The sequence below is a fragment of the Alligator mississippiensis genome, chromosome 2 (assembly GCF_030867095.1).
Source record: "Alligator mississippiensis isolate rAllMis1 chromosome 2, rAllMis1, whole genome shotgun sequence".
NCBI classification, from domain to species: domain Eukaryota; kingdom Metazoa; phylum Chordata; order Crocodylia; family Alligatoridae; genus Alligator; species Alligator mississippiensis.
The window spans coordinates 228,009,331-228,032,229 of record NC_081825.1 but is presented as its reverse complement, the minus strand read 5'-3'; the positions used below and the strand labels follow the sequence as shown (position 1 = coordinate 228,032,229).

The window sequence follows — 22,899 nt, the reverse complement described above, 5'->3', positions numbered from 1 at the left end:
GAGTGTGCAGTTAAAATATTAAAACAGGTTATTTTAATATGGTCAAACATGCGGTTATACATCTGGGAACCAAGAGCATTGGCTATGCTTACAGGATTGGGAACTGAATCCTGGAATGCTGCATCTCAGAAAAGGGCTTGAGGAATCATGGTAGGTAATCAGCTGACAATGAACTTTCAGTGTAGTCCTGTGACCAAAAGACCCGATATGGTCCTTGAATGCTTAAAGAGGAATATAGGGAGGTTATATGACCTCTGGTGAGGTCTATTTCTAGCGTCCACATCTTAAAATGGAAGTTAAAAAGTTGGAGAGGGCTCATTCTTTTGATCCTGACATCTCACTAAATAATGTTCCTTTTCATGGAAGCTGCAGACAAGGCAAGTTATAAGGCAAATCCAGATAGCTCTAAATTTAAAAAATTCCTTTATGCCTGATTAGTAGCGTTTTAGGCACACAAATGGCACAGGCAGTGTTGAGAACAGTGTTACTATGGTAATGGGTGCTTTTAGCAGCAAATCGTAAATACAGCATTTGTTTAATAATCTAATTAGCAGGTCCCGTTTACCTCATGGAAAGCTGCATGTAAATTCCATGGCAAGGTCCCTGGGTTCTACAGCACCGGCAGTTCTGATGCAACAAACTTGAAATTCTGTGCGGCTTTATTAGAATTAAAATACCAGGCCGTTTAGTGAATTCAAATATATTAAAATGAACAATACGAATCAATATAGAAGTCCCTGGTGTAAGTAGATATTTAATCCATTTCATTTTATATTGTCCTCACATTTTCCATCCTCAATACACTTAATGTTTGTCTATTAATGCCCCATAATTGCATCACAGAAGTCATCTGGGGCAAAGATGGAGGTTTTAGCAGCTATATAGGGGCTAGATAAGGCTTCTGACACTTGGGAAGGCTTGGAGACAGCTAGTTTCATTAACTATTTCTGTGCTATGCATTTTTGGTAGTGTTAGAGTGATATTGTAGCCATGATGGTCTAGGAATTATGCAAGGCAAGGATTTCTTAGGACAATTTATCTTAGGTAAGCCTTTGAATACCAGAATGTCTTACATTTGATGAAGAATATCTTGCATTGAAAAGCTTGTCTAATTCTATCCCAACTATGCAGTTGGCTCCATAGAAGATACCACCTCATAAAATCTATGCCTCTAGGCATTTTTTGTCATTTAACATTTAAATGGTCATCTTGCAGTTGGAGAAAATACCTGTGCATATTGATTCAGTTTAAATTAAGTGGACAGATAAATAGAACTTGGTCTGGAAAAAAAAAAGGCTATCAATTTAACCTGGAGAAATGTTAATAAATTAAAGAACTACCTAATGCAATCAACTGCACTAAAGAACTGAGGGACTTTAAACAAGAGAAGATCTGGACTTCCTTTTTACATCAAAAGAAACTTTGTAAGTCTGAAACTTGTATCCCAAGCAAAAGGGAAGAATTCCATACCACACACAGAAAAACATCTGTCAGGAAAAAGCAGAGCTTGTAAAGAATGGAAAAAAGTACTGATCAACAAGGAAAGTTATGCCTTAGAAAGCAAGAAATGTAGGGATAAACTGAATTGGCAGAAGTCAAGATTAGTTAGACCTTGCAAACGAAATTAAAAAGAGTAAAGAATTATTCACAGCCACATAAATGAGAGAGAGAGAGAGAATGCAAAATAAGTGGCTCTGCTAAAAAATGAGGATGAGCTAGTTAGGGCTCCAAAATTAGATGAATACTTTGCTTCAGTTTCCAACAAGGAAGCAGATGTAAGCATGAGGGTATAGGCAGAATAACTGTAGAAATGAGTCTTAAGGAAATGGAAAGGACCAAAACCAAGCTAGGCACTTAATACATTCAAGTCCAGGGAATCAGAAAACCTCCACTGCAGACTACTAAAAGATCTTTAACAGCTTCAATAATAAGGACCCCCAATAAGTCTATCATTCTGGCTGTTGCATTATATAAAGCAGGAAATTACCAGTTAAGATGGAAATTATAGGGATTTCAAAAGAAGGTAAGGACATAACTAGAGAAGAAACAAATTGTGCTGAAAAAGAACTACTGACCGGAAGGTTACCAGTGAAATTATTCAAGGGGGAACCTTGGGACCTCTCAGTATATATTTTCTTAGCAACCTCAGCACAAAAAGAAGAAGAGCATACTAATAATATTTGCCAATAATACAAAAAGTTTGGAGTCACAGTTGAAAAAGAAGGGTTAGAATATCATACAGAAAGAAGCAGATGGCCCTGATGACTTGTACTTTGTAATACTAAACTTCATCTGATTTCTGTTATGCAAGGACATGCTCTTTGACAGTAATATTTTATAAGAGAAGCTACCATAATAAGTTAAAAGCTCATCATTTGGAAACAATGGAGAGAGAGCTCTAGGTGCAACAAATGACCACAACATGACTGAGCACCTTTATGTGATGCAAGAATGAAAAACAATGCATCAGACAAGGCTTTTTCTAGTAGAGAGAAGCATTCGTACCCTTGTAGAAGGCACTGGGGAGATTTCATCTGGAATATTAAGTACAGTTCTGATCCCCCTGTTCAAGATGAATCTGAATTGATACAGGTGCAGAGAAGGGTTATGAGAATGATCAGGGGACTGGACAACCTACTTTACGAGAGGAGACTTTGTAACGTAGACAAAGCATGAATAAATTTAGCCCGGAAATGAGAAGACAATTTCAAAGAATTAGAGCAGTGAGGTTCTGAAGCAACCTTCCACCAGGAGCAGTGGAGCTTCATTATTTTGTGAAAGCAATTATATAACATAGCTGCCCAAGTACAGGGGACCGCATTTGGTGACCTAGGAAGTCCCTTCTCAGTCTGTTCCTTCTTTTAGATTTCAGTGATAAGTTATTGAGGTCAGCATGGACAATTCATGGCTCTCAGAGCTGTGGTCCCACACTGTTTGCAGATAAGAAAACAATACTGAACTAGATACACTTTGTTTACATGTTTAAGGTTTTCTTCATAATCATAAGATTTAGAAACTGTTGGGTATTTTTTTTTTTTTAATTAAAGCTTAACTGCAAGAATATATTTCCATGACAAATGATGGAGTCAGTGCCAGTCATGGAGTACAGGAGGCCTTTTGGCAGTGATTAAATGAGAACAATCTTCCTGGTTATATTACATTAGTCCGCAACCTTTGAGACCTCTGCCTAGGAGCTACTGTCTCACTTTTACCTTGGAGTTGGTAGAGGAAAGGCCTCTAGGGATTCTGCTCCTTCCACTAAAACATGTGATAGGGATGGTGTACTTACTTTCCCCATAAAAAAAAAATTATAGATTTGAATTCTTCTTTTCATTAATGATTTAAATTATCTAAAGGTGGCAGAAAGAACATGTTTATAAGTTAAAATGGCATGTAAGTTAGTTATTAAAGAAAGGAAGCCCTGAAGAAAGTAAAAAAAAAAAAAAAGTAAATTGAATCTCTCTCAACTAAAAGAACAGTTTGTTCCTTCAAACATAGACTTTTTCCAGGCTTTTGCTGAATTAGATTCAATACACACACAGTTATCTGCTGATATAATATGAAAGGATGTGCTCCTGTTTCTTTTTAATTGGAAAAAACTGGCACTATATTTGATCACTGAGTTTCTGCCTCGGTGAACAGGACTCAAGTATTTACCATCATGCTGTACAGACAGTACTCTGTCCTTACCCCACTGATCGGCTCAGACAAGAAAAAGGAAACTAAGCATCATTACCACCTGCATGTCAAGCAGCTCATGGGATGCAAAACCAAGATTCCTATCACCAAGTTTTCCCTCCCTGTCTATTCTCCCTCTGTCCAAGAAATGCCCAGCTTAACCAACCAAGACTGGTTTAATCTTACAATGTTTTGTGGTGACCAGGAAGGTGAAGTAAAGGCAATATTGTGCAGCCCAAACTCCAATGAGAGATTTGCCTGAACAAAGAAAACACAATTTGCCAAACATTTCCCAGAGTTAGGTGAAAAGTCAGAGTCCCAGCATGGTAAACGGCATAATGGTTCATTTGACATTATTGGTTATCTTCGAGCAACTGAATTGTAACTATCCAATGCAGAAACTGCATTTTGTGATCTTTTCCTCTTTCCCTTTTTATGTACACATTTCTTATTTTAGCACAAAACCAAAGACCTAAAAAACAGCACCTAAAACAAGCTCTTTTTTCCAATTAGGGCTTCTAACCCCACCTGAGAATAGAGTCAAGTACAGTTTTCTGTCGGAAAAAAAATGTGCGTGAAAAGACAAGAAGGGAAAGAGAAGTTAATTAACCTTTCAGGTTTTTTGTGTTTTGCTTTTGTTTTCTTCGCTTACATTTAATTAAATGTTTACAAGTTGTTCTTTGTTTGGGGAGGTTATGTATAAAATCAAGGCCCTGAAACAGAAGTCATGTGGTCATAAAACAATGTGGTCATAAAACAGTAGAAAACAGAATAAATGTTCTAAACTTGGTATCTACACTGACACAGGATGCAGAAAATCTGAATTTATTCCCTAACTTGTTCAGTGTTGTCTGCAATGCCACCAACAGAGACCACCACCAAATACAGTCACTTTTCCACAAACCTAAATTCTGTTTATGCTTTCTTAGAGCTTAACTGGGGTTTGAACCCAATAAAGGAGAAAGGCTAGTCTGGAAGAGTAGAAACATATCCACTCTTTCACCTCAAATGTAATGCTACTTTCCCCACTTCCTCCCCAATATGGCACAGCTGCAGGGAACTGATTAGATAGTACTAATTTGTTGTGATTTTTCACACATGGTATTTGTATGGTATTTCCTCTTGGACAAAGGTTTTCCCTTCGTTATCCAGGTGTTTGTCACCTCCAGTCAGGACTGCTGTAATATGTCTGTTTGACTAGCCTCTGCAATTTTCTGCTGGTGCAGAACATAGTTTCCCATGACTGACATATCAGTGTGAAGTTATTGCCATTACACTTGCATTCTACACATGGCACTGGCTACTTACTGTGTTCCAGGTGTGCTTTGAAGTGTTCATTAGAATCTTCAAAGGCCAATATATATACTTGAAACCCTAATTAGAGGCCCTATGCCTCCTATGCCCATCCATTACAGCTGTGGTCCTGCTGAACATATCTGCCTGAAACTCAGCTTTCTGAGGCTACATGGAGAACATTCTCATCTGAAGGTTTGGGCTTTAAGAAATCCCACTTCATTGTTGTCTGAGACGCTTTTTGCCTCTGAGAGCTGTATTCTTTAGATTGTGTTGTACAGCTTGTGTTTTCAGTTACAATTTGGGTTGGGCATGTTTTTTCAGACCACTCAGTACCTTAAGCATATTTGAACTCTGTGTTTTTATGAATTAGGACACAGCACCTATATATCTTAGGGATGGTACGAAAATAGCCATGAATTTATATACAGAAGCCAGAAAGTATCTAACTCCCCAAAAGTTACCCTACATGCTCCACTATAGGACAGTGTTGTATCTACGTCTCTTACCTTTGTTATAGTAGTGGGTATGGGCTATCTCCAACAGGCCAAAGACACTGGCCATGCCACCCAGGCCAGCATTTGCATATGAGTGCTCCAGGCTTGACACAGTGCATTTGAGCAAATCCAGCATCCCTTTGTAAACTTTGCGGCTGATTTCCTGTAATACGAGAGGCTGCCTCAGAAATGAGTAATCCATCCCAGCACATATAAGCTATGCCGGGATCCAACTGTTTTTTGCTTCTAAACTATTTTCTATTAACAGAGTTTAGGAGATCATTTAAGACATCACCTTGCAACACTCCCTACAGACCAAAGCTGGGCACAAGACCAGTTTGAGTAACACAGGGCGAGCGAGCACTGACCACATCCTGGATGACATCCTGCCGAGCATCCTCCTCCGACTGGATAGTGCGATTCAATTTGCTCAGCACAAAGACGCGGAGCTGCTCACTCTCTAGCAGACGGCGGACTTTTTTCATGTTCAGCCAGCCTACACCCTGCGCGTCAAGAACATTGTGCACCACCTCCTTCAGGAACTGCTGATTCTCACTGCAGGATGGAAAGAGAGGAATAACAAGCAGAAAGTAACTAGTTCCTCTATACACAGAGTTTGAAGACCTAAGATATGACCTGGCCAGGACAACTGCACAGACGTATTCCATACCAAAACTGAATTTATGATGGGAGTATCTAAATCCAGTTCACTGTACTACTAACATAATTTCATCCACCCTAACTCATGTTTTACAGAAGCTGATCTCATCAAACTGCTCTAACTCAAAATACTCCTAGCTCCCCAGTGCAATTGGGCTAGGCTACTACTGCAGTATCTAACCTAATCCAGCTGCATCTTAACCAAGAACAAAAAAGAAAGAGACTAGTGAGTTTATCATGGTGTTTTCCTCCCCTGTCCCTTGTCCCCCCCATGCCTATGTCTGCCCTAGCCCTCCCATCTGTGCCTGGCCCCCATTCCCTGCTCCCCCCTGCAGCCTGCCCCCCCCCCAGCCCCCTGCTCTCTACACCTTCTGCCAGTGCTCACCCCTTACACCCTGCCCTCCAACTCCTCCTTTCTCCCCAGCGAAGCTGACCCCCCTGTGCCTGGCCTCTGCACTCTCTGCCCACCCTCCCCTCTTACCTTCTGCTGCAGCTCTGATCCTCCAGGACATTGAGCAGCAGCAGTACCCTGGCCCTGCTCCTGCCCAGCCCAGCCCACCTAAGGAGAAGTGGTGACAGCTCCTGGCCAGGGCAGGTAGGGGCTGCAGGGACCGGAGCTGGAGCAAAAAGTAAGGGGGGGGGAAGGGGAGGTGGAAGCTTGGTGGGGAGAAGCAAGGGATGGGGGAGAGAGGCTGCAGGTCCCCCCACACCTCATGGTCTCCTCAATATTCCCTCTGCTGCATGCCTCCTCCCCTGCTAAACAAATATTTCTAGCAGGGGCAGGCAATGGCTCAGCTCTGCTTCAGGTCCAAATTGAGGACCAAACCTGGAGCCAAGCCAGTGCTTGCACTGGGCTGTACTCAGATCCAAGATGAGGCCTCCCTCCACCCCTGGTGTGGCTGGGGATAATGGGGGAAACTCATCTTGGATTTGAGTAAATATGGTAATTCAAGACCCAGAGCCTTCTAAGAACCCAGACTGCAGGAAGAGACCCTTCAGAGCACAAAGTTACATAGATTTGAGCACAAACTCTAAGGCTGCCAATACCTTCACATTTTAGGGGTAAAAGCATCCTCTGAAAACTTAAGACCAGGAAGAAAACATGCCTTGCCAAAAAGGCTAACAACAAAGTCACCATCTTCAACAGACAATATAAACAAATATTTCCACAGGGGATCAGGGAACTTCCCTACCAGCGATGTGTATGCAAATAAGTTTTTAGTGCAACTTTTACCTGGAATTACTGGTTCGTCCCTGAGGTGATGGAGACTCCCTCTTCACTGTTGGACTGTGCTTAATAACTGATGATTTCTGATCCACCAGGGCCCGCCTATTCCCTAGTTAGGGGTGGAGACAGGATGAAAGAATAGTTATCAAAAAGGGAATCTGTGCCCATAGCAGTAACAAGAGACACTAAAGTTGGCTAACAATCCAATTAAATAACAGATAACAGACTTTGAACAAAATGGGAACTCGAAAAGCAGAAGCAAATACCATATTCTAGCATCACACATCGGCAGAAAACAGTAATGGGAACAATGCAGAAAGAGAAGAGAAGAGAAGAGAAGATCATAATGAGAGCAGGAGGTAAAGGGCAGGTGAAGTTTGGCTGCTCTGCATGCAGTTCTACAAGAACTATCTTCAGATTAGAGACACTATGTGTAAAAGCACAATGCATGGAGGGGTGGGCTAGTATAGATTGGGTGACACTGGTTACCCAGTGAGAAAGGTAGCCCAAAAGGCAGGCACAGAGGATGCTGGGAGTTGTTACATCATGCACAGCTCATGCTGTAGGGAACCCACCTTCATTGCTTACTGGGCCAGCTTCAGTAATAATCTCCATTATAGTATTTAACCCAAATACTGGGACACAAAATACACAATTAGTACTGTACTACAAAGTCACCACCCCTCCACCAAAAATCCAAGGTAGATTCCAAATTCCTCCCAGCCCCCCCCCAAAACAAAACCCAATGACAATTGAGTAGAAAGGATGCTTGACGGCCCAGAGATAGCAGGGGCCAGCATTATTAAATAAAAGACTGGCCTTGCTCTGAAATTTGGCACCTGGGAACCAATGTATTGCACCTTCCATTCAAAAACCACCTGCAGCACTGAGAAAGTGAATGGATGTGCATGAAACAAAAATTTAAAAAGGATGGAAAAAATTCATAAAATAGCAATGAAATGGAGTTTACAGAGAAACAATCCCAGCATCATCTCCCTTCACAGAGTTACAAATGCAAAGTACCACATACACTTGGGAAGAGGAAGAGTTACACAGCTATTTTAAATCTGTACAGAGACACAAAGACATTTAGAAAACATTAGGTATGTAAGTGAACCTACCAAGGCCAGCATGCACACACAACACACACATACCTCTATATGTACACAGAACAGACTGCTGTTAAAGAGAAAGCCCAGACTCATTTCCTGACATTCACATTTAAAAAAACCTGCAGTTAGAGTTGTCAAGAAAAGAAGGGAAAAAAACTGCTGGAGATGAGAGGTAAAGCATGAATATGAAATGGGAAAACCCATCACTGTTTTCTTCCAATGTGTGGAATCAACAACAAAATTAACTAAAACAATCCTACTGTAAAGTGCCCACACTAACACAGCTGTGCTTCCTACGCTGCACAACTGGAAATGGGAATACACCAATTAATAGGAGATGCCCAGAAAATAATTGTGCAGCATCTTTCCTAATATTTTCACCAAACCAAACCTGGTCTTCTCATTTTACACCCAAGGAAGGAATATTCATTTCAAAATCAAAATCCAAAGTCAAAACACAAAACCCAACTTCTGGCCTTTGTTACAAGGTCAAAGTTCAGCAAACATCATACCAACCTTCATCCACATCCCTTCCCACTTCCAGATTAAAGTAATCTTTACCGATGAAAATGGTGAGGAGGAAAAAATAAATAAAATCAACGTATTAAAACAGAACAGTAGATTCTAGTAATATAGAAGAACCCAAAAAAGCAAACAAAGCCTTACTCTAGCTTGGCAGCTGAAGAAGTCTCAATACAAAAATAATAACAAGCCAAATAACTTCCATTATCATAACTACCTCTAGGTTAGACTGTACTGTGTAATGCCCTCGTGTACCAGGGTCATTTCTCCAGACTCCACTCCATATTGCTTTATAGTACTACAAAGGAGAAGGCAGTGCTCTGCTTAAGGAAGCTATTACACACAGGCTTAGGGACAAATCATCATTCCCAAATGAGTGCTACTGTAGTAATATTTTACCTCTCTTCAGGAGAATTTCTATCTGGCAGGCTGAAAATATTAATTAAGCCTGAATCTGCATGGGAAATAGGTATTCTCCTAATTGTACAGAGGGAAACTGAGGCAGTTCTGAACACTTTCCCAAAGTCCAAGGAAGTAAGCAGAACAGACCCTAGAATCCTGCTGTCTGTCATGCTAAATGCTGAAGTGTATGTATTCTGTATGTTCAAGTGAACTAATGGAAGATACAGAAGACTCTCTCCTTCCTCACGAACACCCCAGTGCTGGAAAGAAAACCTGCAGTGTCAAAAACCTATCCCAGATGAACACTGACCCAGGTCCCCAGAAAGCCATTCACTGTCCCCACCCCCAGAATGATTTTTTGGGGTCAAGTCCTTGGACTGTTTGGCAGCCTGACAAACTTCAAAAGGCAGCAGCTGGCAAGGGGAAGGAGTGGTTACCTTTCAGACTGGGAAAGGGAGTGTTTTTGTCTCTCCCAGCTTTGGTTGGTAAGGCTAAATTGGATAAACTGAAACTTGTGCTGTGGTTCCGGTAGAGGCTGCCTACAACAGAAGAAGAAAGACAATTAAATGTCTATGCTCAATGCACACGCACACAATTAATTCACTCTACCTACAATTCATCCTCTTATTCAGATTTTGGAAGCTACACATCCCTAGCACTTCAGTTACATTCTGTATTCCCTTGTGCCCCTGAAAGACCAATATTAGCCCAATGGAATATTTTTCTACAAGTAATCAGATTTTTTAAGAGTTTAAGAATCTTATCTAAGTTTTCATACTGTTTCACTAGTATGGTATCAGAGCATCCCAAGGGTGCTGCAGACCATCTGGTAATATCCCATATTCTCTCCTCCAAGTCATAAGATTAAGTCTTTTGTGTGTTCAGATTGACTCTTCCTTGGGGGTGAATGAACTAGCATCAGATGAGGGAACAGAACTCTTAAAAATCTTCAAGTCATGCAAGCTCAGACTAAGAATTATGGATAGGGCCTCATGCACTCAGACTGAAGAATTTGCCAAAATAACCATTTTTGACATAGAATTATACTCCAGAATCTGAGCTTTCTATGATAAAGAGAAAGGTTTTTTAGCACTTTTGGTTGTGCTGAAAATCTTTAAGAACGTGTTTGAATGTAACTAATGCAGTCATCTGCCCAAGTCTACAGATAGCCTGAAATCATTCTTCTCAGATAAAAAGGGCAGCTAACCCTGAAACCACCATGCTACAGCAAATCATTTAAGAGAAACATGCAGTTAACACTTTTATCCCACTATCCCAAACTCCCTCCCTTAAGTTTGGACCAAGCACCAAAAGTCCTAGCTGCCTTCCTGACCCGCTCCTGCATGAAAACTTCTGTAATCGTTGTCAGTATATTCCATTGCATGTTAACAGAAAAACTGCAACTGTGGGGGTTAGGTAAAGAATCTGAATGTAATATCTGAACAAGCAAAAAGGGCTACTGAATCTATTACAGTCTCATGTTGAAATAATTAAATACATCACTTTTTTAATTTAAACTAAGCTGCTACAGAATTTCTAGTCTGTACATCAGAGCAGCACAAAGTCCAAGGGTCTTAATATAGAATTAGGCCCAACTTACTGAAAAAAGCATGAAGCATCTTCAGTCACAGGTGCTGTGACTCCCAGAGTGATCTCTGGTAGAGCTGACGAAAGGTTTAAAGTTCAGCTGTCCTCCTGGAGAAGCTTAAAGGTGCCCTTCACCGGAGGTGTGACAGGGCAGTAGCAGCACACAGAGCAGTGGTGGCTGTTATTTTTGCCCCTTGTTTCCCCAAATCAATGCTGGGGGCTGCTGCATCAGTTGCCCTCCCTTACTTATGCTACTGCTCTTCACCTTGTTCTCACACCCTGTTCCATGTCCCTCTCCAAATGACACTGAAGTACAATCATTAACATTGATTTAGGGGATGCAACAATACATACTGGCAAAAGACATGATGCCGCCCCCAAAACCTTCACTGCTGTTGTTGGAGATAGTGGAATTTGGGGAGCTAGCCCGAGAGTCTGACTCCGCATCAGAGTCATTGGCCAGTTTTAAACTGTTGGGACGCAGTGGCTTCTGAGACCTTAAAAAACAAAAGGTAGAGATGTTATTCATGGCCTTGTACAGACTCCAGAGGGATCTCCCCGACCCAGACTTCTAGGATGCATTCCACATCATGTTCAATCCACTTACTAATACTTTCAGTAGCATCCCCTCCCCTTGTCCCTTTTCCCTCTATAGAAGATTTTTTCTTTCTGCCAGTCTTTTCTTAGTATCTGGCAACATAGGTTTTTGCCAAATAAAACTTATGCATCACTAAAACATTATCTCAGATACCACCCTGCCTTGCCTTCTGCCATACCACAACAATGTTGCCATGAAAGGATTAAACACAAGTAAGATAAGGTATGACATACCCTTGTTCAAGCTTCCATTATTTTCCAGGACCTCTGAACTCTTTATGTTTTTATAAATTCACCCACCATTGTGGCATCCAAATCACCCTGCATGTTGCTTCACAGGAGCCAGGATTCATACTGGCAGTTCCTTGGAGATTTCTAGGAACCAGGCACTGCCAGCAGGTGACACCTGCAGCACTTTTTGAAGTCAATAATCCTGTCAGTCCTCAAAATGTAAACAAAAATAAGCCTAAAAAAGGTACTGGCATTTGTGAACTGCAGCTACTGAGCACCAACTGGAGGAGAACATTAAGATATCTGAGATCTAGAAGATTTCTGAGTAAAAAGTTAAGCACCAAAGCATTTTAATTAGCAAATTGAATCTCACCGGTTCCCATTAAGATTCTGGTTGAATCTTGGAGTGTAGCTCTCCTCCTGTTCTTCCTCCTCCTCCTCCGTAGGGAAGCCATACTGCGGTTCAAAATATGGATTGTCATATTCTCGTTTCTTCACCACTCCATCTGTATAGCTCAGGCTACCAGCAGGGCTTTCGTTCTCACGGCGTTCCAGATTTATCTTGGGAAAATTTGGTTGCAGTGGCAAGGTGGGAAGGTGGTTTGAAAATCCAGCAACCATCTTCTCCTCCATTTCTGCTGAATCTGCTGACTCCTGTGGACCAATCAAGTCACCAATTTGTTTACCAATTTTTATTTCCTGCCCTTTCTTAGATTACTATAGACTCAGGAGTTCTTCCCCCCTCTTCCATGAAAAGTCTGATCTTTTTAGACTAAGGGAAAAAAAAGATTTCAGTCTTTCCCTGGATCAGTATTGTCACCACTCTGTTATGTCTCTCTCCCCTCCCTAAGCTGAAAAACTCAGAGTTGCACATGTGTAAAACCAGTTACTAATTTCAGGAGGACTGTTCCAGGGTTACGCAGAGGGACACCTTTACAACCTTACTTTTATGTCTTATTAGCTGAGAAATCAATCCGACTGCACCACAAGGTTATTAAAAAGCTTTGCATTTGTTCCTTGATCCTCAGACTCACTGTTTCCCAGACATGCTCCCAGTTTGTATCCACAGTTCCACCACCCCCTCACTGGGAGCAAAAAGCTATACCATTTATGTGGATTCACTCTGTGCCTGTAACACTTGCTGCAGCAGCCCTTCCAACTCACAGAAGTGAACTCCAAGATATTTGGCACTTCCACTGTCTGCAGATCTGATCAGATTTTAATTTTCAAAGCCTTCCAGACCCCTGTATTAGCTTCACTCAGTACAAACCCACCCCTCAATTATTTTAAGGTTTTTTGGGTTTGTTTTTTTTAATAATCAGATTATTAAAGATCTAATTGGTATTTGTCTAGCAAATACAAGTACATAACCTGTCCAATACGGATTATTCATCAAATTACTTCCATTAGGGTATATGATCTAGCATACCAAAGAAATCTTTTCCTTGTAATATACAGTGCCCAGGCCTTACCAAAGAAGAGGATGGAAACTTCACCTACTCACAGCACATCTAGCAGGAGTCATCCCTCACCCCTACACAGAAAGGACTATGATCCCATTCCTATACTCTTTCCTCCTCCAGATTCTAACCCTTCGGGTGCCTCAGCTTGGGAGTGTAATGGTCCTATCACACACATGATTCACCCCATGGATGACTGTGCTGGGGCTGCTACTGGCTGTAGTGCTGGAACTTGAGCGAGGCTGGTTGTTGTCCTGGGAGTTCTCACTGTCCAGAGCCTGTTCATCTAGATCTCCTGAATACTCCTGGAAGTCATCAAACTCCACTTCACTAGCATCACCAAGAGCTGCATGCGTCAGGGGATCAACATCTGGAAACACAGAAAATGGCATTAAAAACCATTCACAACTCCAACCTCTTGCCCATCAGGATGAGTCACTGACAGAGAAAGGCTGCTTTGTACTTTACTGTAAAACATGACAAGACTAGGTAAGATTTCTTCAAAACCAAATATATATTTCTAGTGACCTCACCAGAACTCATAAAGAATTAATTTTTGTCTCCCTACCAGAAGTGGTTCCTTCAAACCATGACTTATTGATGACTGGGAGTGGAGATGCTTATACTAGTATTACCCATGCTGTACCTCTTTTGTGGATGACAGACTTTAGCTTCCAGAACTATCAAACCAGCTGCATTCACCAATAACAAATTCCTGCCATCCTTTTCCTACTGTTCTTTCAGAGCATTGTTTGCAGAAAGGGGAAAAAGGTTTTTCTCCAGAAGGTGCCTGAAGGGCAGACCATAACATTCCTGCCTCTCATTCTGATTAAATGACTCAGAAGAATAATCTCTCCCAAAGCAAAAGTGAACTGGGGAGGAAGGGTGCACATTGGCCTAATGAAACTACAGCTCAGAAAATTACTCACTTGGGGTATCACCATTAATGTCACATTTCATCATCTCACTGACAAAGTCACCAAGGGAGGAGTAGGAGGAGCTTGAGTCATCATAATCCACGCTGTCACTGCCACTACCACAAGAGAGAGAGGGAGAGAGAGAGATCCTTAGCACTGCTTCTGAGTGACTGTCCAAGTCCCATGTCAAACTGATCCCCACACATGAGCCACAGTTGTCTAGCTGGCATCAATCTGGGACTGGGGTCTGACTTCTAATTCAGGGCATATTTGATCATTAAGGAGTAGGCAAAAAACAGTCTGGGAAGTGCTGGACTAGGTTGAGCACATGTCATCAAGGCTCTCAAAAAGGAGAGAAAAGGAAGCAGTAAGTGTGAAGGAATCAACAAGCAAAAGAGCTTTCTTTTTAGACTAATAGAAGAGCCAGCACTATCTGTGCATTTGGCCTGTCCTCTGTGCTTATGTGCAAAAAAAGTCCCCGTGCCAAGGCTCTGCAGGCTCAGAGGCAAACAACAGAGCAGACAAAACCCTGTGAGGTAGAGGTAGAACCACCAAAAAAATGAACTGCAGTTATTTATATTTTATTAAATATATGAATGAAAATAGTGGTAGATTAACACTAACAAACCTCACAGAACTGTATAACAATGCAATGCCTCACTCTGGGCTGAGCTTTCCAGTACCAATGTGATAACCAGCCTCTAGCCACTACACACTAATGAAATCTGCAGTGATGACATTTGAGAGTTTAACTCAGAGTCAACTTTCAATATGCAGTTTTCCTTTTCTGATGCCTTCCCCCCCAAAAATGCATAAATGCAAACAGCCCGGGTGAAAGAAGCAGAAGGGAAGAAGGCTAAGAGAAGAGCATGGAAGGAAGAAACACAGGTAGTTCTCGACTTACAACATTTCGAGTTACAACATTTCGCACTTACAACATTTATAAACTGACACCCTGTTTCAACTTTATGACATCAGTTTCAACTTATAATGCTTGATCCCATGTGACGCCACGCCAGCGAACAAGTTTGCTGCATTGCTCATCTCCCTGGAAAGCATCTGGCCAAACATCTTTGGACACTTTCTTTAAGAAAGCAGACAAGACTCCAGAGAAACCTGCAACCAAGACTCCTGAGAAGACTCCAGCTAAGAACCCTTCAAAAAGTTCAGCAGTCACCTCAAAGAAGTCCTTCCAAATCAATACGATTGCTATTTACAATATAAATATATTAATGTAACTATATTACTCATCTATACTTGATCAAGTACAAAATTCTGGGAAAATTGGTGAAAATAGGGTATCAGGCCTTGGTTCAGGAACCAATCCCCCATTTATAACCTTGTTTCTTATGAGAAAATTGGTTCCGAGTTACGTTTCGATTTAAGACGCAGTTTTCAAGAACTAATTGTGTCATAAGTCCGAGGATTGCTTGTACTGAAGTGCACGTGTAGCACAGATAGCAAGAGGAAGCAACAAGAGACAGAGGCAGGAGTGATGTTAAATAAAAGCTAAAAAGTGAAGATAAAGAGCTTATATGAGAGAGCTAGCGAAGGGATCTGAGGCTGCTGTGATACAGGTGATACAGAGCATTAAAGGAGGAAAGTAACTAGCAATGTTTTCCACAGGCTAAAGAGACAATAAAGAACTGGACAAATTCTTGGAGGAAAGGGGAATCAGTAGCTGTTGAGCACAGGAGTTAGGGACACAGCCCCTGAATTAGAACTTCCTAAACCTTAAATACTGGAGGCTGAAAGTGAGAGGAGCAGTGGAAAAAAACTCTGGTCATACCCAGTTCACACTCCCTTTTACCATCCACTTTCTGCCACCGTGTGACACAGGATGCTGGACTTGATGGATCTATAGTCTGACCCAGTAAATGGCAATTCTTATGTGCTTATGAGGCAGTCTGGGAAATCAGAAGAGTAGTTTGAGACAGAAAACAAGGAGATGACTAGAATATCTAAAAGTGACCATTAATAAGCAGTTGAATCATATCATGTTCTCCACTAACCTGTCATCAGTTGGGTCAGAGTCTGTTTCCTTCTCTGTGGGGACACACAATGCTTCAGCCAGCTGGGAATTGCTGTCATAGACACGATAATGGATTGGCTGCAGCTGATGCGCATACCATTTTGGTTTGTCACCAATCAAGGCTGGATCAAACATGTCTGCACAAAAACACAAGGAAGGAGAGTTAATTGGATGTATTCAACAGTATCATGGCAGCCTGCTGACCCCAGTCATAGCAAGGTCACACTGAGCTATGCACAGCACAAATAAATTAAAAAAGAGTTCCTGCCCTGAGGAGTTTACAGTCTGCAGACAAAGAAAAACAGGTGAAAAACAAGGAAATGACTGGAAAGGGAAGAATAACAACTGTGACAACAACACAAGAAAAATACACAAGCCACTGGGAAAAGTACATCCTAGTTCAAGGAGTTGTATTTGAGAGGAAGATTCCTTCAAAGGAAGCATTAGACTCCACAGCTGGAACAGCATGGTGGCTACCCATTTTTTTTTCCCCATAAGACCTTCATATCAGAAGTTTTGGCATTTAGCAAACAGGAGCAGGACTTACTATTGTGGATCCTTTGAAAGGCATAGTTAGTAGGATTGAGTGACCATTCTCCAAAATATTCCACTGCTTGTGTCCGGGACAGTTTGTCTGCAAAAGGAGTTTGCTTTGGTCTGGAAGCAAGAAAGGAATTGGCCTGAAAGGCTACCACTGGCCGGGGGAAGAGACGAAGAGTGCGAGTATGCATCTGGAAACCCTGCAACACATTTGCAGAATTGAAGAACCTCACCATAGCAACCCTATATAGAAAACAGATGGGGAAAAAAAACATGAAGGAGAGAGGACAAAAGAGGGCATCAAAGTCTCACCCTAATGACAATACTTCCCAGTAAAAGGATCTTCTGGGGAGGAAAGGGCAATCCCACGTAAAAATGACTGCCCCTGGGGAACAACACTGTCTCAAGAAACTACTTTGTTTTAAATGCTCTTTCTTCACTCCTGACCTACAAAAAACTAGAACTCATGGTTCCAAAATGATCCCTTTTATTAGATCAACTGGAAAATGGCAAGACAATTGTCCTTTTCTGCAAGCTTTTGGGATCAAAGTCCCTTCGTCAGGCTCTGGGAAAAGTGTAGATGGTATAAGATGGTAAAAAGTCCCCATAGGTAGGAAATAAACTTCATTTATACACCCCATAAACCTACGGGGACTTTTTACCACCCCTTTCTTCACTCCAACATTTTTTGGATCCCTCAATACACATGGCTGCCATAGAGCAACATCCTCCTTTATAACAGCTGACAGAGATTGCTATTAACTGGCCAGACCTCTTGGGTTATATTTCTTAGGCCCCCTCTACATGTTACAAGTACTGCAGTTAACTGTGTGATTACTTCGGAACCAGCTACACATGAAAAGTACTTATCACACAATAAAAAGCTCCAATCATCAATAAAGTTAGACCTTGAAAATGTGTATGAACTTCAAAGCTGGTTGCTATTCGGCTTCAATTTGCACACATAGCAGGGTCTCCCCTGCAGCTGAGAGCCCTGTGAGCTGTGGGCTCCCAGCCACAGGGATGCACCTTCCCCAGCAAGACCTGCAAGTCCCACAGCTGTTGGGAACAGAGTTCCCTCTAACCTGTACGGCATGCACTGCCACACAGGTGCACTCATGCCACGCTGTCAGGTGTGCCTGCGCAGCCGCACACACCACACAGCTTAGAGGGAACGCTGGTTGGGACTCTCAGCCCTAGCAGCTGCAGACTCTGGATCCCAGCAACACCCAACTTCCAGGACCTGGGTGCCCCCCATGACAGGGAGCACCTCAACTGAGGGGGCTGCAGCCACAAGAATTTGCTTGTTGCTGGCACAGGGAAGCCTAAGATAGGGCTCATCCTACACCAGCAATAAGGCACCTTGGGATCTAATGTGCAATCCCATAATTGTGCCTCCTGCCACACACATGCGGCATGGCAGGAGGTGTGATTGTGTAGATCACACATTAGATCCAATCACACCTTTACCTGCCCTTGTAGACAGGGCCTTAGAGTAAATACAACTGTGTGGAAAGCAGCAAATGCAATTGTGTGTAATTTAACCTGAATTCACATTGTTATGCTGTGGAAATCCAAGGACAGAAACTGAACTGGGGGAAAAATACAGGTAAAAAAAAGGCAAGAAGGCCTGAAAGGTAGCAACCACAAGACATGATCATTCTATCCATCTACCCGGGCAAGTTGACACAAACTTCAGGGTAACCATTGCCTCAATGTTTTTGTTTGTAAAGTTACTTCTAGCTGTCAGCGTTTAGTTGAAAGAGAGACAGGCTTGCACCTCAGAAATCTCTGCACTCCATCCCGAATGCAAAACCTCTGGAGATATGACACTAGCGTTCCAGCTCAGCCTCACCTGGTAGCCACGTCCACAGAGTCCACATCATTACCATAGATCAGAGGGTTGAACTCCGTGGAAGGAGTAGACTGCAGGTCATTCTGTGGTCTTCCCAGGAGAAGTGTCATTTCTTGTCCCTCGTGGAACTTCTCTAGGTTAAGAATGGGCTGGGTATTCAGACTCATGCTGGCCAAAGCCTGAGAAATAACAAGTCACACTTACAGTCAGCATGAAACCACTTTTCATGCACTAATATTGTGCATACAGCTGCACTGCCTCCTGGGCAATCACAACAAGTTGTACCAGGCTTTAGCATGCTTCCAGGAACATGTCTCACACCATACTCTGCCCCTATGCTCAGCCAAGAAAGAGAACCCTGTGCTGGTCACTGGGCCCTGTTTTTGCTAAACTGACTCAACAGTTCCCTCACTAATGGCACAGTCCTGGAGATGGGCTCAGACTGCTGACCAGCTAATAACAATAAACACAGATGTCTCCAAGAGTCCAAAACCTGCCACGTTCATGAGTGTGTAGTACTCTGGATCCCAGCAGCTTGACAAATAGTTATTCCTATCTGCACCTGAGAGCCATCTCCAGTGTTCAGAAATATCCTCCTTGGGCCTGAACAGTGCCATAGTATTATTGTGTCCAGCACCTCAGCAATTAGCTATCGGAGTCTAGTATCCTGGGACAATGCATGGGTATCTACACAATCATACCCCTACAAAGCTAAAGCCATCCCAACCCCTGAGTGTCATCCAAGTCTTAATAATTGAAATGCACCTTCAGGAAGTTAAACCTTTGCAACCAAGGGAGTCCCCCATTTCCCTCTCTGCCCCATGAGTCTCCTTCCTCTAGCCTCCCTTTGATTATTTCCAAAAGTCAATAGGAAAAAAAAACACAGAGAAAAGGAATAAAATGGAAAGTTGAGGGGGAAAAAAAGAGTAAAATAAAAGAACCTTGTTGTCAGGCGTGAGCAGCTGTTGCTGAGTGATTGCAGTCATGCTAACCAGACACTGGAGGCAAGATGGAAGATCACATGACAACACCAGCAGCCAATCAGAGCCAACACGAACACATGACCACAGAGAGACAGATGGAGAAAAAAAAATTCTATTACTACCAAATATCACAGATGAGAAAGGAAATAAAAGGGACCACAAATGGGCACAGTTCCTAAGAGAGGCCAAACTGTTCCACCCCAGACCTTTCTCCTCTGAAAATGAGGGCACTTCAGTCCACTGGCTGCCAGAGATCTTTTAATGAAAGCTTAAAATCCAGGGTCCCAGGTGCTCTGCATGGACACGTAAAACCCTAGTGCTTTATGTGAGATGTTAGCCTCAGTGTCCAGGAGGAAAGTTTCTCTGCTATGTCTCAGCTGGTAATCAACCTTCTCCCTCTTCCTTCCCAGTGGCTACCTTGGAATGGGGAGATGTATTCTGAATTTGGTGGAGTGTTTTACTATCCCTTGATGGAAGTTAACAAAGAAATATCATATTTTGTTATACTAATGTTCAACTTCATCCTGGTACATGGGAGTTTTGATAAATAGCCCCCTGAACTACAAGAAAAAATAAACAAATCCTGGGGTTGCAAGTGTAATTTCTACTGTTGGATCATTTACTGGTGATGTCCAAAGGATACCAAGTTTTCTACTGTTCTATATATATAGGGCAGAGAGAGAGAGAGAAAAATAGCAGCTCTCATCAGGTTTACAACACACTTTACCTGTAGGTACTGCATGCAGAGGGGGGAAAAAAGAAGAAGAGAAAAAAAAAAAAAGGAGATAAAACCTGCTTCACTGGATCAGCCAGTCATGACCCAAGCTAATTACTGGCTTAACGGGATGTCAGAGGTGGTGTGACTGAGACCTCAGACACAGATAATGGAAAAAGAGGAAACGAGGGGAACCAACAAGAGAAAAACAGGGTTAATTTGGAGTCTAAAGCCTACACAGAGTCTATAATGGAGGGACTGCAACCTTCTACATTAGTAAAAACCAGATGCAGGGAAACTGCAATCCATAGCAACTCTAATAGGTTGTGTGTGGTGTCTCAGGCCATGTCTCAAAAGGTACCCCCTAACTGGACCTATAAAGTTCCCAGGAGATTTCTCTACTTCCTTACCAGCTTACTTCTTTGAAGGGCAGAGGTAATAAGCAACGTCTTAGAGATCAGTATACATGTCACCCATAGTATTCTACAAGCCTGAAATGCTGCTGTCCAGCTTGAATGTTGGGGGGAACAGTGTGGGGGGAGGGAAGAGTCTAATGGTCACCTGCTAAAGGGGTGCTCCTAGCATTTTTAACAGGTAAGTTGAGGACTTCTCAACAAAGCAGTGGGGGGGAAAAAGAAACCACAAAAGAGAAAACGAATTAAGTAAATGAAAGTGAATTATTCTGAGTAGACTCAGAAAGGTTTCTGCAAATGAAAAAACTGTCAGGCTTGGAGCATTTCAGAGACAGCAAAGTTACCAAAGGAGCCATATGGCCTTTGAGCCTCTAGAGAGTATATCCCTGCAGCTTTATTACTCATCTTTCCATACTGACAAAATATGCCAGAGCAGGAGGGATCTTCCAGCACTCCTACTTTCTTTATTCATGGTCAGTCTAAAAATTACCCATCACGATTATACACAGCTACCAAAAAGACCACTTTTAGCATGTTTTGTTCTAGGACAAGTGCTGTCCACAGCCACCCTCTTACTCAGGTTGGGAAGCCAATATTTCAATGATCCGACAGCACCTGCTGAGTCTCACTGGAACTTACTCCTCTCCCCACCAGCCTCCTACTGCCCTGCTTACCTGTTTCAGGTGTTTTTTCAGCTCTGATGCCTCTGGCTCTGGTAGAATTGGCAACAGTTCTGCATTTGTTGGAACAATGACCTGGAATTAAACAGCAAAACAAATCCCAATAGTATCCACAGCCAGAGTAGACTCCCTTGGCCTTACCAGACATACTAGAGACCATGGCATAAAGGCTAGACACTGAGATGGCATCAGCACTTTGATTTTCACACCCTGGGGTTATTGTTTAATGGAGGAGTAACTTTACCCTTTATAACACAAAACAAAAAGTTTAACCAGCAGTTTCCTACCCTTCAAAATCCTGTTTATTAGAGGCTGTTACCTGCATTTCTCTTGCAACAGTATTACTACTACCACACTCCAGACTGGTGTATGCTGTTCCCTTTAAATTGCCACACCACATGCTACTGGAGGCCTCTTACAAGACCTAGTTCTATTCACCCCTGCTTATGAATTGAGAGAAGATGTAAAAAAATAAGATCAAATCTGCCAGGCAATGTGCTTTCATAGCTTCTTTCCTGGTTCATTCTACCTCTGCACTTCCCCACAAAGCATGTGAATGCTCAAGTTTAAACTATCCTGTAAACTACAGAATCTCATAATAAAATAAGATTAATACTATTTTTTCAAGAAATTTTCAACTCCAATAGGGAGACAAGTGTGGGGGCAGGACTGAGGACAGGCATCATAAAAGCAGAGGGGCAGAAGGCAGCCTGACTTCAGCCACACGTGCACTTGTGCCTCTGCACCTTATTTCTCAAATCCACCATGGAACTGTGATCCATCATCAAAACCACAGGTCTCCGAGCAGGGATCACTTACCTTATTGGTGTCCAAGTCAACCAGCCACACGTCATCAGGCATTTTAAAGTCTAGTTTGTAAAGAAAGAAGCTGGCTGGAACCCCAATGATGTACGGTGTGGGAGCCAGGAGTAACTGGAGAGGAGACACATACATTAACAAGAGCAAGATCTGTATTGGTAACTCTACTCACTGCCACCACCCTACATCCTAAAAACATTAACTACAATCTGATCAGTTACGACAGCCTGTAACCATCCCACAAATCATCCAAGGGAGAGGTAATAAAAGGACAAAGTCCAAAACTCCTGAAGCAGGATTAAAACATCTTTCCCAAGGACAAGCCAAAATGAATGAGCTTTCCCTTGGCTATGTAACCAAACTCTTGGGAGAAGGATTTAACAGAAGCCCAACAGCTTGCTGTACTTGTCACAGGTGCAAAGGAAAAGATGTTCACAGCAAAGCTCAAGCTAGAGTAAGAACAAGTCAGACATGTATAAACAAAGCACAAATGCAGTGAATCAATTTTGTACCCCTCCAGAAAGAAAGCCATTTAAAAAAAGAAACACTCACAAAAACTATCTGGGTTTCTAGGCTGATGGCTTTCCTAAGGCAGCACAAGCAACGGAAAAGAATTTTCAAATCTGTACTGAAAAACTACAGAGAGATTCAAATTGCTTTCAATAGCAGAAGGTAGAG

General features: G+C 42.2%; 1 protein-coding gene across 23 annotated transcripts in view; it reads right to left on the bottom strand.

Annotated features, from left to right (window-relative positions):
• The window catches only part of MADD (MAP kinase activating death domain), a 123,488-nt gene that overhangs the window by 56,725 nt on the left and 43,864 nt on the right, over positions 1–22,899 (bottom strand). For 8 of the 23 annotated variants that reach the window (XM_059722849.1, XM_059722835.1, XM_059722838.1 and 5 more), the window contains 15 exons: positions 22,222–22,335; positions 21,397–21,477; positions 19,553–19,609; positions 18,612–18,790; positions 16,764–16,999; positions 16,197–16,353; positions 14,197–14,300; positions 13,444–13,637; positions 12,181–12,461; positions 11,334–11,476; positions 9,830–9,931; positions 7,932–7,991; positions 7,363–7,465; positions 5,837–6,023; positions 5,481–5,631 (listed from right to left, as the gene is read on the bottom strand). In XM_059722849.1, coding sequence (XP_059578832.1) covers positions 5,481–5,631; positions 5,837–6,023; positions 7,363–7,465; positions 7,932–7,991; positions 9,830–9,931; positions 11,334–11,476; positions 12,181–12,461; positions 13,444–13,637; positions 14,197–14,300; positions 16,197–16,353; positions 16,764–16,999; positions 18,612–18,790; positions 19,553–19,609; positions 21,397–21,477; positions 22,222–22,335 — 2,149 coding nt within the window. The remainder of the gene's footprint in view (positions 1–5,480; positions 5,632–5,836; positions 6,024–7,362; positions 7,466–7,931; positions 7,992–9,829; positions 9,932–11,333; positions 11,477–12,180; positions 12,462–13,443; positions 13,638–14,196; positions 14,301–16,196; positions 16,354–16,763; positions 17,000–18,611; positions 18,791–19,552; positions 19,610–21,396; positions 21,478–22,221; positions 22,336–22,899) is intronic. The other 15 variants (XM_059722844.1, XM_059722846.1, XM_059722851.1 and 12 more) reach the window with 4 other exon arrangements.